The sequence below is a fragment of the Tympanuchus pallidicinctus genome, unplaced genomic scaffold (genome assembly GCF_026119805.1).
Source record: "Tympanuchus pallidicinctus isolate F22 unplaced genomic scaffold, pur_lepc_1.0 scaffold4, whole genome shotgun sequence".
Lineage (NCBI taxonomy): Eukaryota > Metazoa > Chordata > Aves > Galliformes > Phasianidae > Tympanuchus > Tympanuchus pallidicinctus.
Window position 1 is genome coordinate 42,428,262 of NW_026294758.1, and position 16,834 is coordinate 42,445,095.

Genomic DNA, 16,834 nt, shown 5'->3' on the forward strand with positions numbered 1-16,834 from the left:
CTCAACTGAGTTTCAGTAACAAAACTAAAAGCAGGATGACAGCTCTTCTCAAGAGGACTTCCCCTCCCACAACAGTGTGATGGGCAGAGCCTGCAGAAACCTAGCCTGTACAACTGTGCCTCAGGTCTTTTATCGAGAGTGGCACAAAATGGCTATGTCTGTCACTGATAGATAGCATAATCATGGGAAGACTGAAAAGTCATGGCATGTACTACCCGTTCCATGCAGCCCATTCCCCCAGCTCTGGCAGCCCATCAGCACCAACGTGCTGAACTGTGACTTTCTGAGTGTGATCACAAGGTATAGTCAAACGCACGTGTGAGCTGACGGATCTCCTAACTCTGAATACAGAGAAGGGCCAGACCCAACTAGACCGATAGTAAGGAAGAATCTATTTAATAAGCTGATTCAGCTGTGGCTGAAACGGTGTGAGAGGACCGTTTGGCGCTGACAGGCAAACAAGCCAGGTGCGGCCGGAGGAGGTAGCGGGTGCGCTGGGGAGAGCCAACAGCTCCGGGCATGGCAGGTGAGGGCTGCGAACCGCCAGGAAGCGGCGTGCCGTAAGGGCACTGCCCGGTGACAGACAAACACAAAAGACGTATTTGGGACAACCACGTTTCCATTACTCAGACGAGGATGGCGGTAATTAATTGCTCCTTTCTTGTGAAGGGGCGAAATTATCGGCCGGGTAGAGCCCGAGGACAAGTCAGTGGACCTTAAGCGGAGGTCCAGGAGTCCGAGCGCTGCAGAGCGAGGTGCCGCTGGAAGAGCGCGACCTCGCCGCCCTCCCTCCCATCCCCTCCCGCCGCTACAGCCGCAAGACCGCACCGCCGTTCTCTCCTCCCCCGCCCGGCAGCGCCGCGGCGGCCCCGCCCCCAGCGAACGCAGGAACGAGCCACTCGCAGCACTGAGGGGGGTAGGGGACGGGACGGAGCGGGCCCGCGGGCTCCCTCGTCTCTCCGGTACGCGCCGTCGGCGATCTCCCGACAGCCGCCCCCACCGCCTCTCGGGCGGGCGGACGCGAGAAGCCCCGCGGTCGCCCGCCGGCCGCGCCGCGCCCGCCCCCCGCCGCGCCGCGCAGGTGGTACCGCCGCGCCGGGCGGGAGGAAGAGGAGCGCGGCGGCGCCGGCTGCGGGTGGAGGTGGGCTGCGGGGCGGGCGCCGGCGCAGGGGGGAGCGAGGCGCTAGAGCGCCGCGAACGAGAGGCAGAGCCTGGCCTGAGCCCGCTTCGGCGGCTGCGCACCTTCGCGGGGGTCGGGCGGTGCGGCCGTGTGGCGGGAGTCGTGAGGGCGGAGACTGGGTCTGCGCGTGGCCCGCGCGGCGTCGGTGCCGCGGGCGGCGTTTGCGGCCGTTGGACTCGGCGCAGGGACCCCGCGAGCGCGGTGCCGCTTCCCGCCCTTCGCATCCTCTCGCGGCGTGTTCGTGTCGGCGGCGGGGCTCTTGGGCGCAGCGCTCTACCCCGCGGCCCGTTCTCTGCTCGCGGCGAGACGACGGACGGCCTGCACGGCGGTGAGACAACATGAGCCGAGATTTTAAACCCGGGGACCTCATCTTTGCCAAGATGAAAGGTTATCCGCATTGGCCGGCCAGGGTAAGTCCCCTCGGCCCCCTCTCCCGCGGAGGATGCGTCCCTTCCCCCCGCCTCTCCTCCTAGTCCCGCTGTCCCCGCGCCGCGCTGTCGGGCACCTGCGGGGAGCTTTGCTGCCGCGTGCTGCCGCCCGCCCCCAGTGCGGTGCCCCGGGCTGAGCCGACCACCGCTGCGCTGCAGGCCCCGGGCTCGCCCTGTGAAAGCTCTCTAGCAAGCGCCAGTTGTCCCTATTTGCGTAACTTTGTTTTCAAAACGTAGGCTTCTGTATGGTGGCATAACAAACGCTGGAGCTGTGCAAGGAGTCCGAATTATACAGAGCTACTGCTCCCAAATAACGGCTGTTTGTTGTTTTTTTTTTTTAACCGAAGGAGAATACCAAGTTGTGGCAGGGTTACCCTTTAGTGTTGAAGTCAGGTATTTCTGTAGCTTTTCCCGTAGGAGAAACTGAACATAAGTGCAAAGTTGTCCGGTCCTTTCTCCTCACCGCTCCCTTGGAGGTGCCATGGCAAGTCCTGTGGCTGTTCCAGGGCATGCTAATAGGCATGAACTTGTAAATTAGGCTAATTATGAACCATTTAGCTAAGATGCTTGGTTAAGAATTTGTGATTATTTCCTCGGACAAGTTATCAGCTTAGCTTACAGGTAAGAAGTGTCATTGTGCATTATGGTGAAGAAAATATTGTTTTTTGGATGGATTGCTGCTTTTACCTGTAGCCAGCTCATTGTGCCTCTCCTTAATATTAGCCAAAAAACAAAAAAGGGAGGCGTTGCTGTAAAATGAGAAGCATTGTCACTTCTTACTATTAGCATATTGCCCTCAAGACCTACTTTACCTCTCTGTAGCATCGTTTCTTTTCTTTTTTTTTTTTTTTTTTTTTTTTAATGCTTAGCATTTTTAAGTATTTCCCTTTAGACTGTTATCAACTGTTGCCCGAGTTTAATTGTAGTTTGTCTTTTCCTTAGGTGGATGAAGTTCCGGATGGAGCAGTAAAACCTCCAACAAATAAAATGCCTATTTTCTTCTTTGGCACCCATGAGACGTAAGTCCTTTATATCTGAGGGCCCTGTTTCTTTCATTGGTTCATGTTTCATTCAGCAGCAACTTAATGACTTATCTGAATGTTGTGTATTGTAATACTGCAGTGTTCAGTAGTGTATCATCTCCTAAATTTATCTCTTCTGACAGGATGTGTTACTTTCACATTTGTTTAAGCTATTCAAGTGAATGGTAGACTGTAACAATACCGTGTACTTTTTCCTTCTCAGTAGAGAAACAAATCCTACCTGTAGTGGTATGACTAAGTTTTTCTTTCTCCTATAATGACATTTAAGTGTGTGTGTGTGTATGTATATATATATATATATATATATATATATATATATACAGAAATGGTCAAAAATCTGTTCTGAAAGAAAGTGGAATAACACTGACAACAATGAAGCAGGTAAAACTTGAGAAAGTAGCAAATTGCCCTACATTAGTTGTTTTTTTTTTTTTTTCCCAAAGGCATTTGGACTTGTATTTGTTTGTAAGATCTTGAGAAAAAATGAGAATATATCATAGAATATCCCCAGTTGGAAGGGAATCACAAGGATCATGGGCTCCAACTCTTGGCTCAGCACAGGACCACCCAAAGTTCAGACCTTATGTCTGAGAGTGTAGTCCATATGCTTCTTGAATTATGGCAGCTCAGTACTGTGACTGCTTCCCCTGGGGAGCATGTTCCAATGCTTAACCCCTCTCTGGTGAAGAACCTTTCACTAATATCAAGCTGACTCTTCTCTGTTGATCACCATGCAGAAAAGATGAGTGCATGCTCATCTGTTCCTCTTGTGAGGAGCAGTAGGTCACTATGAGACCACCATCTTCTTTGGACACTCTAATAATGTCATTTCTGTACTGTGGTGTTCAAAACTGCACGTAATACTCAAGTTGAGGCAGCACCAGTGCTGTGTAGAGTGGAATTATTTGTTGTTGGTGCTCCCAACAGTGGTAGCATTTTACAGTCACACATTTGTTTTGAGGGGACTGCATTCCACTGCTCAGTTTTGTTGCGGTTCTGCCCTGTTGAGGAAGGATTCCTGGAAATAAGATTTGAGGTTGCAGTGTTTGAGTACTGCCCTTTTACTTAATGAAAGATTTATTTTAATGGCAAATTTAAGCACTGCAGTAGGTTATCTTTATTCTTAATACTTTTCCGAAGATGTTTTTGCAGTTAAAAATGCAGTATTGAATAGTTTATTTTCCTTGATGATGTGTATAGGTATGGATTGATGTTGTACCTAATTGTTTCTAAGTTGGAAGACCTAGATTGAATGTAAAGGAGGAAGAGTTTGTTATCTAAAGTTTTAGAAATACCTCTGCAAATCTTGAGAAGCATCACGATACCTTTTATTTTCATTTAGGCTTCCTGACATGTACTTGGCTTTGGAATCTTTTGCTAATTTGCTTGGGTATATTTAGAATTCCTTTTCACTCATCCTCAACAAGATAAAGTTTTACTGCAGCCTGATTTTCATTGGGCTGTGTGTGGTCAGGATAGTTTCTTGTATAATCTGCAAAGTACAAAGACATCATTTACTTTGCAGTGTACTATCTGAAACCATCTGAACTGTCTCGTTCTTTAAGCATGTGATTTATGTTGTGCTCCTCAGAGTAATAACAGATGAAACTCAAGCTTTTTGATCATACTTAATGTTGCTTACAGCAGATAACCTGTGGGTAACAGTGGGAAGAAACCAATTGGGTGAAAATAGAGAATGCCATTTCACAGTGCTTAGATTTCTTTAGGTTTGTAGCAGTAAGCAGTGAATTAGTGATCTGTTGGAAATCAGTTAGATACAACAATTTTCTGTACTTCTTAATGAGAAAATCAATTTGGTACACTTGTTGTCTGCTTTGCTTTTCACAGTTAGTTCCACGTGTATGTAAACATAGGCACTCTGTACTGTAGGATAAAATATGACTATAAGTAGTGGCAAGTATCTGAAAGCCTAAACAACTAATTTAATCAATGTAGAAAGTCCTTGTGTATTCTGTGTAGTCTAGCTGTGTGTAGGAAGAATATAGGGGGAAATATAAACAAGATTGACTTGAGAATAATTATTCTCAGTTTGCTAGGAGTAACATGAACTTAGTTTTGCAGTTCACTAGAAACAAGTATAAATTAGTAGTGTATTGATATTGTTGAAGGTCTTTCTAAAAACAACTGAATTCTTGCTGTTTAAGTGTATAGGTATATGCTTAAAGAAGGCTTTGGGGATTTGTTTGTTTTTATTTCTGTACTGTCCTAATGTGGCAGCACTAGCAGCACTACCCTTTTCTAAAGGAGTATTAAAAATGATGTTTGAACAAAGCTTTTATTGCATCTCTTGTGCTGGTTATATCACGCTGTTGCAGAACTTGTGTCATAAATAGGAGGTTACTTAGAACTGTAGTTTCTAGATCCTGTAGGTAAGGGAAAATGTTACTCTTCATTCTGTTTTCTTACTCAGTTTTGGCACATGGGAGTTTAAGTACAGCAATCCAGTATGTTACTTTTTCATAGCAGTATTTTTGTCAAAGCTTGAAGAATATGGGTAGACCTTGGACAAATACTGCTAAGTGGGAAGAGAAGAAAGGAGGCAATACTGACTGTGTTTCCAGCTTCTTTCTGTCTCCCTCCCCAGTCTTTTGGTCCAGATATGAGGACTTCTGCAGTACATTTCCTTCCTGTGCTGGCTGAATCCTCTCTTAACCATCTCTTCCTGTAAAGGGGTGTGTGCAGGGCAGGCATGCTTGAAACTTTTTGCACATAGGTAAGCATTTTGCTGCTGGAGTAGGAGGTGTTTAATCTTTCTGGATCACAATGTTCTCTTTTAGCTTAGTAAAGTGTCTATCTAAAGTAGCCTTTCTGAAAGATTCTGAGCTACTACCTCAGAAAGCAAGTATCTGTAACTTTTCAGATAGTTGTCTTATGTCAAACAGGGCTGCATCTGAGTGCATAGCAAAGCTGAGATTGAACCACTGAAGTGTCATCTTTGTTTTAACAGCATATGAATTGGTGCAATGAAATAATAGCTTGAAATGTCTTGGGAGTAGAGCAGGAGCTGTATAGACTTTATTCTTCAGCATAAACCAGGGTGTTTGTCTTCAGTAATTTGTTTTTCAGTGTCTAGCTTAGAGAGAATGGTAGTGTGGATATGATGACTTTGACATACGAGAAAAGGCAGGCCAGTAGCTTTAGTTACATAGTTCTAGGATAAGGGATAGTGTTGTTCAGTGTTCTTGCCTCTTCATGTGACAAAGATACATTATCTTAGGAACTATACTGCAAGAGTAAATGAAGAAAATTGGTATTTAGTTCACTGAGAATAGAACTAGGGAAGAGCCCTACCATAACAAACAGTTTAAAGTTTTTATTAAATTCTGTTAATGAAGTGTGTTTCCTTACACACTGAAAAACTGAATTAATGCTGAATTACAGTGTGTTCTCAAAGATTTTGGTGGCAAGTGCATTCGTCTGTGGGCAGTTGGTGCATTCAAGTGTTGCTTTTTTCTGTGTCTTATACACTTAAGATTCTTTTTCAGTTTGGTCTTCTAAGTACATTGCTTTTAGTTTAGTAACTTCAGGAGACTTTATGCATTAGCTTGGAACTGTTCTGCTTTTATTTGTTCTCTTGCATTACACTGTCAGGATTTAAGGATGCTTACCTTAAATGTTAAGCTTGTTTTTCTAAAGAAGCACGTACTCTTCTTGTTTCTTTGCAACTTGCTTGGTTTGCCTCACAGTAGTTGGTTGTATTAACAGCTGCAGTCTTAACATGCAGCACTGACTACTTCTTGCCTGGAAACTCAACACTTGAGGATGGAGAGAGGCTGTCTTTATGGTGCCAGTAACAAAAAACTTGGGCCGCTGAGAAAACTAAAGTTGTATTTGTAGCAGATTTTGTTGTGCTCCTAAATTATGTTTCTTTAATGTTTGATGCATACTTTTCCTTTGAAAAGGCTGTTTAAAACATGACATTTTTTCATGGTAATTTCTTCTGTATCTTCCGAAGGGCATTTTTGGGGCCAAAGGACATATTCCCATATTCTGAAAATAAAGATAAATATGGAAAACCAAACAAAAGAAAGGGTTTTAACGAAGGGTTATGGGAAATTGACAACAATCCGAAAGTGAAGTTCTCTCATCAACCGGTAAGTTTTGCAATCTGCAACTGTTACTGTACTATTGAGGGGAAAGAGAAGCGAAGAGTTCTACTTGCTGTAGGGTAATGGATTATTGCTGTCACTCAATCATAGATTTTTAAATAAGTGGTTTTTTTTTCATGTGAATGGGGATTTCTGTTCCTGTAGTAAGCTCATGGCAAACCATGTTGACTGTTTCAGGAAGGTTGAAAGTATGTCTAAAACACTGCTCAGTCACAGTGAATGCTGCAGGCAGTGCTGTAGTAGTAATAAAAAGGATAGATGTCTTTATTTGCTTCTCCTATGTGACACGCTGTTTCTTTAACATTTTATCTCTCCTCCATAACACGTCCCAAATTACTGTCCCTTTACTTTAGAAGATGGATAAAGTGTTAATAAGCTTCTTAGGTAGAGTCAGCAGAAAAGAGGTTGTGCTCTGGATATACCTGTTCTCTGCTCCTGGATACAGAAGGGTGCTAGTTCCATGATCCCACTGGGAAGAAACGTATTAGTAAAGAATGCTTGGGTTGTTTTTTTTCTGCTACAGAACGTTGAGTCATTGAACTGTGTCCTCTTTACTTTGTGGTAACAGACTGGTACGGCCTGGGTGGTGGAGGGAGTTGTAACAACATGAAAACATACAATTCAGTTATGGTTCACAATTGACTAATAATCTCTGTATGAAAAAAAACAAACCCAAACAACCCAGCAGCAAGATCTTCCAGTGTATTTTCTTTCTTAGCATATCAGTAATTTCTCATAAGCTGTACTTGTTTTCATAACATCTCAGACACTTCTAAATAGTTTTTCAATTGGGGATAGACAAAACATGTTGCCAGCAGGCATATACATACTGATTTCTTAGTCTAGCAAGTCTGAAGGTGTTCTCTGTAACTTTTCAATATCATTTGAATACTTCAATCCAGCTTCTGTGGTGGCTCTTCAATAAAGTGTGTGTTGTGGTAGTGTTCTCTCTGGAGCCACTGGATTGTTTCTTACTATTTTCACTATTTTTTTTTATTTAAAAACAATAAAATAATTCCACAAGCAGTATTTAAATGGTGGTCCTGTAACTGAACCTTAAAAATGAACTTTCCTGAGAGGTATCTTGACTGTAAAAGTAGATGGATTACAGAGGGACAGTAGTGACTAATCCACTCATATATTCAATTTTACTGAATTAATGAAAGTAGGTGAGGCAAAAATTCTGAAGAGAACTTGCCCATAACTTCAGAAAATAAAAACCTTTGTTTTAATAGACTTCCTGTTTTGTCCAGTGGATCCTTTGGAGCGGATCTCAGTGATCTCATGTTTTACTTGCAGGCTGTTGAGATGGTACTAAAAGAGAATACCTGCAAATGGCAGCCACATTCTGCAAAAGAAGTTGGAATGCAAAACTGATTAAGGGTTACTTAATCTGACAAAAAGCCACCTATAAGAGTCTACTTTAGGGACATTTCTTTGGCAGTACTTGATGCTTTCTAGTCACTGTCATGACTCCTCAGAGATGTCATTTCATGGGAAAATAAAACAACCTTTGAATTAATTTTGAGAATGAATGTTATATCACTGTTACTTCAGAGAGTCACAGGCTGGATGGAAAAATCTGGCTTTATCCACGAATAAAATTGTAGTGATACTTTTTTTTGTTTCAGTTTTACTTGTTTTCATCTTATGTGTTCATATGAGCTTTATTTTTTGTCTTTGCAGAACGATGTACAACTCACAAAGCTGGGGTTTCAGAATTACCTTGTTTCACATTCTTGTCAGTTCCCTTGGTGTTTTGACTGTACTGCAGCTCTCCAGTTGATGAGGGTGTTACATTAATATCTTAATCTCTAAGCTGGGGAAATGAATACATAGGGTTCTTGCTCCTCGTAAGAGGACGCTCTTCTGCCTGATAAATAAGAAATAATCTCTGCTATTGTCACAGTAACTAAAGACTTTGAAAGTAGTGGCTCAGGACATTGTAGTCTGGAAAGGGAATAGATTGGGTGTTAGATGTAATTATTGTTATGCATGAGTTTGCATGAGACTTCTATGTGAAGTAGGTTGGTAAAATGAGGAGGCTTGAAAACCAAAAAGGGCTTTTAAAGCCATGAGCAGCAAAACCCTCAAGTCAGGGATTTCTGAACAATTTAGGTAATTAACGCAAGGAATTTTTTTGTTAGTGATGTGCGCAAGGAGAAACAAAGACATTTGTGAAGAATACGTTTGCTTTCATCCATGTGCTTTGCTTCCCCACTCCTGTTCTCTGGTCCCTTTGGCATATGTACTAGTCAGTCCCTAGAACTAGGCAGTGGAGGTGTAGTTACTTTGTTTTTTGCTGCTCCTTGTTTCTTTCTTCACCTTTGGGTGTGCTTCTCCAGGACTGTGGTCCCCTCGAAGGACCTTTTTACCTCCATTCACTCAGCTTCTCTGAGCTCTGGCCTGGCTGGGAGCACTCCTCCTATGCCTCCGCTTTTCTCCTCAGTACCTCTCCTACTCTAGCCTTTCTTCTGCCTCGGTGTCCCTCATGCCCTGAGTGGGCATTAGGTCTGTGATCAGGTAACTTCTTCCTCTTTATGTCTGCTGCCATGCTTGGTCTCTGAGCTTATCATTGGTTTCTCTCCAGTCTGGGGCTGTCACCTCCTTCCCTGAGCCTTTGTCCAGCAGTGCCTTGGGCCCTGTTTTGAGTGCAACGTGGATTTGCAGTGGGTGCAGAGCTGGAGCAGGCTGAGGACAGCCCCTCAGGACTCTGCAGTGACCTGGGACACAGAATCGTAAACCTGTTCCTGTGCCCAGGGTAGTGTGAGAAAGGGTCAGTGTAGGGAGCAAGTTATCTTGAAAGTGAAGACAGATAGTTGGCTGAAGATATGGAGGAAGGGTTACTTAAGTAAATTGTGAAGTGGAAGGTTTTTCTAAAATATTTTCAAGTAGGGCAATATATTATTGCCTAGTAATATGTTGTGGTAGTCCAAGTGAGTAAATGTGTATTTCTTAGCTATATTCTTGGAGATTAATGTACCTTAAGTTATTCCCTTTGTCTGCATGTGATGTACATATTACTGTTCGGTGTGTTTTTTTTTTAAAAAAAAAAAAAAAAAAAAAAACAAACACGAAAACATTCTTAGAGTTAAGTGAAGGACAGTTGCAGGACAGTAGCAGGGAAGACAGTTCCATTGTCAGTCTATAAATGGAGCGTGAGTAGGCAACTGTGTCAGGCCTCACACAACATAAGTTTAGAGGGGAAGCAGTCACATGGACAAATTGGCAAAATTGAAGTTTTATTTTGGATACAAGACAATATTAAAGTGCCAGACTTGTCAGCTACTTACAGGGAGAGATGAACTTGCATTTTTTTAATCTCTTTTTGGGTATATTTTTTCTTGATAAGTTTTTCTGATAGTGGCATTTTTTGCTCAACTGCCAGAGCTAGCTGGAACGTACTGAAAGCAGTAGTAATACATACCAGATGTTGCTTATAACTGCTAGTAAGGGAAGTGGCGGGTAGAAAGGAGCTTGTGGCTTGGGCTGAAGTCCAAAACCACATCCGCAAAGGAGGAATTATTAAAGAGTCAGGGGAGTTCTGCCAGCTTTGTTCGAAGGATATTTAGGAATGAGAATGCTATCCATAAAGTAATGGAATGAAAAAGAGTAATTCTGACTTCACCTCATTTATTTCTGTCTTTAACTGTCATTTTTTAGCCTTTGTTACGTTTTGTTTGCTGATGTTTTCAGGAGCAGGTAGCTCTTTTTCACTTAGATTGAAAGCTCATTTAAAAGCTTTTATTGACAGGAGTCTTGGAAGTTGAATTCAACTGAAACTTAATTTTCCTTAATTATGAATGAGAAAAAACTTACTTTGCAGTAGTTTTCATCTTTATCGCATCAGAGCTTGAAAGTATTATCATGATAATACAACTTAAATTAAAACGTGAGGGAAATGGAAAAAATTACAGATTCCTGTAGTTCTATAAGTGTTCCTTATTTTGATGTTTTCTCCAGTAGCTTACAAGTGGTAGAACACCTTTCACTGTACTTATTCTGTAGTCCAGGAAAGGATTTGCTTTTCAATTGTGATTTCTCTATTGAAGTCCCATCCAGCTGTTAACACATCGATCAAAGAAACTATTCAAGAAAGCAGTCAAGAGGCTGCAGAGGGAAGTGAAGAAAAATCAGGAGCCAAAAGGAGAAAGCCGTCTATCCCCAAAGTAAGTTAATCAATTTGTGTTTTGTTCTACTAGTAATCTTTTCAAGTAGAAATTGTATTGCTAGATTTTCGTTAAAGGGTATAGCTTCACTGCCATAGCTGCATTGCCTTTGCTTGTTTATATTCTTCAGTATTAGCATTTTTATCCTTCAGTGTACCTGGCAGGCATTTTGCATGCTTTTCAAAATTAATTTCTCTTCTGATTAAGGTCAGAATGCACTTAAATATATCGAGCATTTCTTAAGCATGTGAGATTCAAAATTATCTTCAAGGTTTAACTTTACCTTCTTTTCGCCAAAGACTGTTTAATATCATAGTCTGGCGTAACCATCTCTTCTGTTGCAGCTTAATCTTTTTAAAAAGCCTGAGACAGCATTAGAGCTGGTCTAGGCTAAAGGGGTTTTTCAGTGTATTTACCTGAATAACTGTAAGTCAGTTTGAATTACTACTCGCTTTGTGATGTGAATGGATACTGAAGATAACAGTATGTAGTAGGTAAAAAAGATGAGCTGCGTCAGTTGGTGGATCAAGGAATTGTCTTTTGAAAAATCAGTTTATACAGACAGTGTTTAATTTAGTTGTTTGTAAAATTAAAACCTTCTGAAACAAGGCTGTGTTCTTAAGTGTACTGTATTTGTACTAAATAAAATGCCTTTCTACCTGAAACGTCTTAGCTTGCTGCTGCTGTACATAGTCTATATTTTGAGAGGAATCTTCGTAGCTTACCATGTATTTAATGATAATAACACATGATAAAACTGTATCACATAGTTTTTAACTTTCTGCCCTTGAATATTTTGTGTAATTCAATGTCTTTTTTATGTAATACAGAAAAGTTGCGTGTTATCTCTTCTTAATTTTCTTAGACCAGAATCCTAAAATGAGATAAAAACTGAGAAGCAGATGAAACTGATAAGTTCATGATGTCTCATTTAATCCTAACTTGCTTCTGAGAATTGCTACGCTATGGGGCAATGGGTGCTTTTAATTGTCAGACTTTTTGTAAAGACTTGCTTTATTCTAATAGTATTTCTTTTCATTATTTGGCAAGTTTTTGTGTAGTTCTTCTACAGGTGTTTGCAACTGTCCTTTATTGATTCACAGTTGAAACTGAAAACTTTCCAATGTGCTTAATAATATGTAGTAAATGCCTTGTGGAGGACTGGTGTCTAGGAGCCCTAAGCTTATTTTCCAAGAAAGGGAAAAAGACCTGTTGAGTTTAGTAAATGAACAAATGTTACTGTGCTTCTACTATACCAATGTATAATATCAGGAGTTATCTATGATTCTATGATTGTGTCTGGATTGAGACTTGAATATATCTGAGTTGTTTCTACCAACTTCTTGTTGCTTTGAGAGTTCTTAGTTTCATGGAATGGTTTGTGCTAAAAGAGACTTTTAAGATCATCTAGTTCCTCCTGCTACAGGCAGGGACACTTCCTGCTTGAACGAGTTGCTCAGAGCGCTGTCCAGCCTGGCCTTGAATGCTTCCAGTGGGGGAGTATCCACAGACTCTGTGGGCAACCTGTTCCAGTCTCACCACCCTTACGGCAAAGAATTGCTTCCTAATATCTAGTCTAAATCTACCCTCTTCCATTTTTAAACCACCTCCCCTCATGCTGTCACTACGTGCCCTTACAAAAAGTGCCTCCCCAGCTTTCTTATAGGCCCCCTTCAGGTTGTGGAATGTCTTCTCAGAGCCTTCTCTTCTCCAGGCTGAAGAGCTCCAGCTCTCTCAGCCTGTCCTCATATGGGAAGTGCTCCAGCCTTCTGATAGTCTTTGTGGCTCTCCTCTGGACCTTCTCCAGCAACTCCATGTCCTTGTGCTGGGTGCTCCAGAACTGGATTTGCTAATCTGGGTAGGATTTCATGAAAGCAGAATGGAGGGGCGGAATCACCTCCCTAAATGTGGTGGTTGTCCTTCTCTTGATGCAGCTGAGGATAAGGTTAGCCTTTTGGGCTGCGAGTGCACATTGCTGGCTCATGTTGAGTTGTCAGCTGACACCCCTAATTCTTCTATTCAGGACTACTCTTAAGCCATTCTCTACCCGACGTGTATCTCCTTGGGGTTGCCCTGACCCAAGTGCAGGACCTTACACTTGGCCTTGTTGAATTTCATGAGGGTGGTTGGCATGGCCCACCTCTCAAGCCTGTTCAAATCCCTCTGGAAAGCATCCTTTCCCTGTAGCATGTCATCTGCACTACTCTGCTTGATGTTAGCTGCAAACTCACTGAGGGTGCACACAATCCTACTATCCATGTCACCTACAAAGATGTTAAATAGCACCAATCATCACTGGTCTCCGCTTGGACATTGAGCTGTTGACTGCAACTCTTGAGTGCAACCGTCCAGCCAGTTCTTTATCCGGTCAGTAATCCGTCCATTAGATCATTTTTTTTTTCCCCAGTTTGATGACCAGGATGTCACGCAGGATAGTGTCAAATGCTTTGCACAAGAGCATGCAAATGGCGTCACTTGCTCTTCCTTTATCCCCTGGAATTGCAGCTCCATCTTTAAAGGCCTCCAGCTTTATGAGGCACCACATACTCTTGGTGCAGGCCGTGTTGGTTATTACCAGTCACCTCATCTTTCTTTTCCACATGCTGTGGTAGGGTCTCTAGGAGAATCTGCTCAATGATGTTGCCAGACACAGAAGTGAGACTGATGTGTATGTGGTTCCTTGGATCTTCTTTTTTTCTCTTGAAAAGGAGGATTATGTTTCCCCTTTTCCAGTCAGTGGGAACTTCACTAGATTGCCATGACAATTCAAACATGAGCAGCTTGGCAACTTCATCCGTTCCCTCAGAACCCGCGAATGGATCTTGTTGGGCCCCATGGACTTGTGCAGCACAAGTTCTTCAGATGTTCTCAAACATGATTTTCACTTACAGCAGTCAGATCTTCCTTCTCCAGGTCCTTGCTATTGCTTTCTGCAACGTGGTAGTGTGACTAGAGCCCTTGCTGCTGAAGACTGAGGCAATTTAATACTAGCGAATTTTGAAGAATTGTTTGATTTATTTCTTGTAACTACACTTTAGAAACACTTTCCTGTATGTGATTTCATGCTAATATTAGTAAGCCAACTTTTCTTTCCTGTGAATGCACACTGCTGGTAAAAGCATTTGTTACCCAATGTTTGCTACTGCAAAGAAGAAAGCTTAAACTTTTTCTTGTTCTGAATAGATTCATCACTTTGCATCAGTGTTGATGTATTCAGCAAGTAGCTTGTGCTACTGGGGATGGCAGTGGCTTTATGCATCATGCTCTTGCTGAGAAAGAGCTTCCTGTCTGTTCTGAGCAGATACTTTGACACAGAAAAACCAGATTCAGCCCTTTGAAAAGTCCTGATGGGATGGATTCATGTAATCAGTTTTTATCAACTTAAGGCAAAATATGAGCAGACTTACTCTTTTCCTGTTGATATTAATGTAACTATATCTTGTTTTTAGTCATCGAACCTTGATTTCTTACTGTTTCAGTGAGTAGTAACCTAAAAAAGAATAAGCAACCTAAAACAGAACAGTCCTGAGTGATACTACATGTTTTTAAGTAATCATCAGTATTGCATGACAGCCTACTGCCTGAGCTGCTCTGTTCAATTTTGAAGTTTTAGGAGCTATTGCTGTTATTAAAGTAAATTTTGCAACAGATGGGGCAAGTCAAGAAAATGAAGTGAAGTTAGGAGAAAAAACACCAGAAGTGTAGGCTGCAAGGAGGTGTTGATATTTACAAGGGAATGACTAGAAACTTTGTATTCAAACCTAACTTCTCATCTTAAAATACTAGTTTTCATTTTAAGTAAGAAAACAGAGGAAACAAAGTGAAGGGCATGGGTTAGATGACTTTATCACTAATAATTGTCTGAAATAAGATAAATACCTTGCATGTGGTCTATTTACTACATGAAGTCATCGTTTTGTAGAGTTTGGACTTCGTTCAAGCTGGTCTGTGATTCTTCCATGTTTGTGTGTGCAGATAGGCTGATCTAAGTGAATCTTGAATTTATTTTATTAAGAAACACCATTATGACTGAGTTATTCATGTCTGGAATTCACTTGAATGTTGTGAACAGTTAGAAATGCTCTTTCAGTAGTAATACAGTGAAGTAGCGCAGTTATGTTACCGCAAACACAAAGAGGACTTGAAGACAAAGTGGTTTGCAATATATGAAAATGGTCCTGCCATTAGTTTCAGTGTGTATGTAAGAAGGCATGTATATAGACTGAGAGTGAAAAACAGCATGATGATTATTGGTATGTTCTCATTTAACATTTTCTTTCTTTTTCATATGTTTTTGACTCTGTATTATTCTGTTTGCAGTTATCTCCCAAAGAGGATAACAACTTACCTGCAGAAGCTGAAGCAGAAGAAAAGGAGATGCCTACTACAAAGGAAGATGATGTACCTTCTGAAAAAACCAGCAAGGAAGTATGTGAAAGCTTTTACTGTGTACCAGAGCATATTTTAATATTACATCAGTTAATAGAGAAATTTTATGCACAGGGAAGCCACAGCTACTGTTAGTGTGACAGTCTCGGTTTGGTATGTAGAACTTACTATGTGTTTGCTCTCATTGAAATAAGCAGGAATAGAAACTTTCATCAGGTAGACAAACCAGATTAAAGTTTATTCAGTTTAAAAATTGGTGGAACAGTGTTTTCATCACTCTGTGTAGCAAGTGCAACTTTTTTTAAAAAGATTAGGTAAGGAGATCAGTTGCTAAATGATGATTTAAATAAAGGTATGTAGTAATGTTGTAGCCTATCTTATTTCTTACCTTTCAGTAGGAAATCTTGGTTACCATATAATGATATTCAAAAGCAGGAAATGTCTTTATGATAATTTTTGTGAATTATATATTCCCAATTCAGTTGTGGGAAGGAATAAAACAAACTAGAAACATGGTTTTGTTTGTGGAAAAGATCCCCAAAACTTATAAACATATCAGATATGTTCTTTTCCTAAACTCTTAGCACCATTTTTAATTTTTCACAGGGTGTGGTGAAAACAGATGATGCTTCTATTCCCAAAGTTGCTAGAAGAGGAAGAAAAAGAAAGGTAGCAGTATACTTAAATATTTCACCTTCTTGAAATTTTTGAGTGGGGTGCTAACAGTTATCATTTTCTTTGGTGGCAAATTATGCATTCCTTCCAAATATGGTTGAAAGTTTTTTAGGAATGATCATTCTCCCAAGAGGACATTTCACATTTTTGTTTGAGCTCCATGTAGGGTAAGGAGTTTTCTTTTTTCCACACATAGGCATATAGTGTAAGTGACAGTAATTGAAATAAAATAACTTGCTTTGAAGCTCTGAAGGAAAAAGGAAAAACAGACAAATTAAGAGCCTTCATACTGAACCAGCACCTGAAATACTTCTATTCTTTCCTAAGATTGTATGTTTGTGGTCTCTTCTGGGAAGAAACAGAGTTTAGTATGAAAGAAGCAGTTCCAACTGTTATCTTACTGTTTTCCACCATTGATGTTAATGTGTATGTACAGAAAGCTAGATTGGAGCACTGTCCAAGTGAAATCTAGATTAAAATGGAGCAAAGTGTAATTTTAATTTGAAACTACTTCTTTTTAAGTTGATTCATTAATGCCGACAGCAGGGATGAGTGCAGAAATTCACCTGTGGCCTGGTGTGCTTGCCACAGATGAATAGTATACTATCATCTCCTTCATGCAAGATGCACATTTGTGTATTCCTACAAAAGCAACTTACATTTATATAAATTTTGAAGTTTTAAAGAACACCTTATTTGAAAAAAAACTACAAAAATAAATATGAAATAATATGCAAGAAAATGTCTAGTCTGAAGAGCAGGGAGTTGAAAATACGTGTCAGTGTACATATACCTGATACTTGTAAATGGGAGAGAAGCC

At 41.0% G+C, this 16,834-nt stretch overlaps 1 protein-coding gene across 1 annotated transcript in view; it reads left to right on the top strand.

Moving 5' to 3' along the window:
- Positions 1 to 1,139: 1,139 nt before the first annotated feature.
- The window catches only part of PSIP1 (PC4 and SRSF1 interacting protein 1), a 36,426-nt gene continuing 20,731 nt past the window's right edge, over positions 1,140 to 16,834 (top strand). The window contains exons 1-6 of the mRNA XM_052701118.1: positions 1,140 to 1,590; positions 2,551 to 2,627; positions 6,628 to 6,766; positions 10,834 to 10,950; positions 15,271 to 15,378; positions 15,946 to 16,008. Of these exons, the coding sequence (XP_052557078.1) occupies positions 1,519 to 1,590; positions 2,551 to 2,627; positions 6,628 to 6,766; positions 10,834 to 10,950; positions 15,271 to 15,378; positions 15,946 to 16,008 (576 nt within the window). The 5' untranslated portion in view covers positions 1,140 to 1,518. The remainder of the gene's footprint in view (positions 1,591 to 2,550; positions 2,628 to 6,627; positions 6,767 to 10,833; positions 10,951 to 15,270; positions 15,379 to 15,945; positions 16,009 to 16,834) is intronic.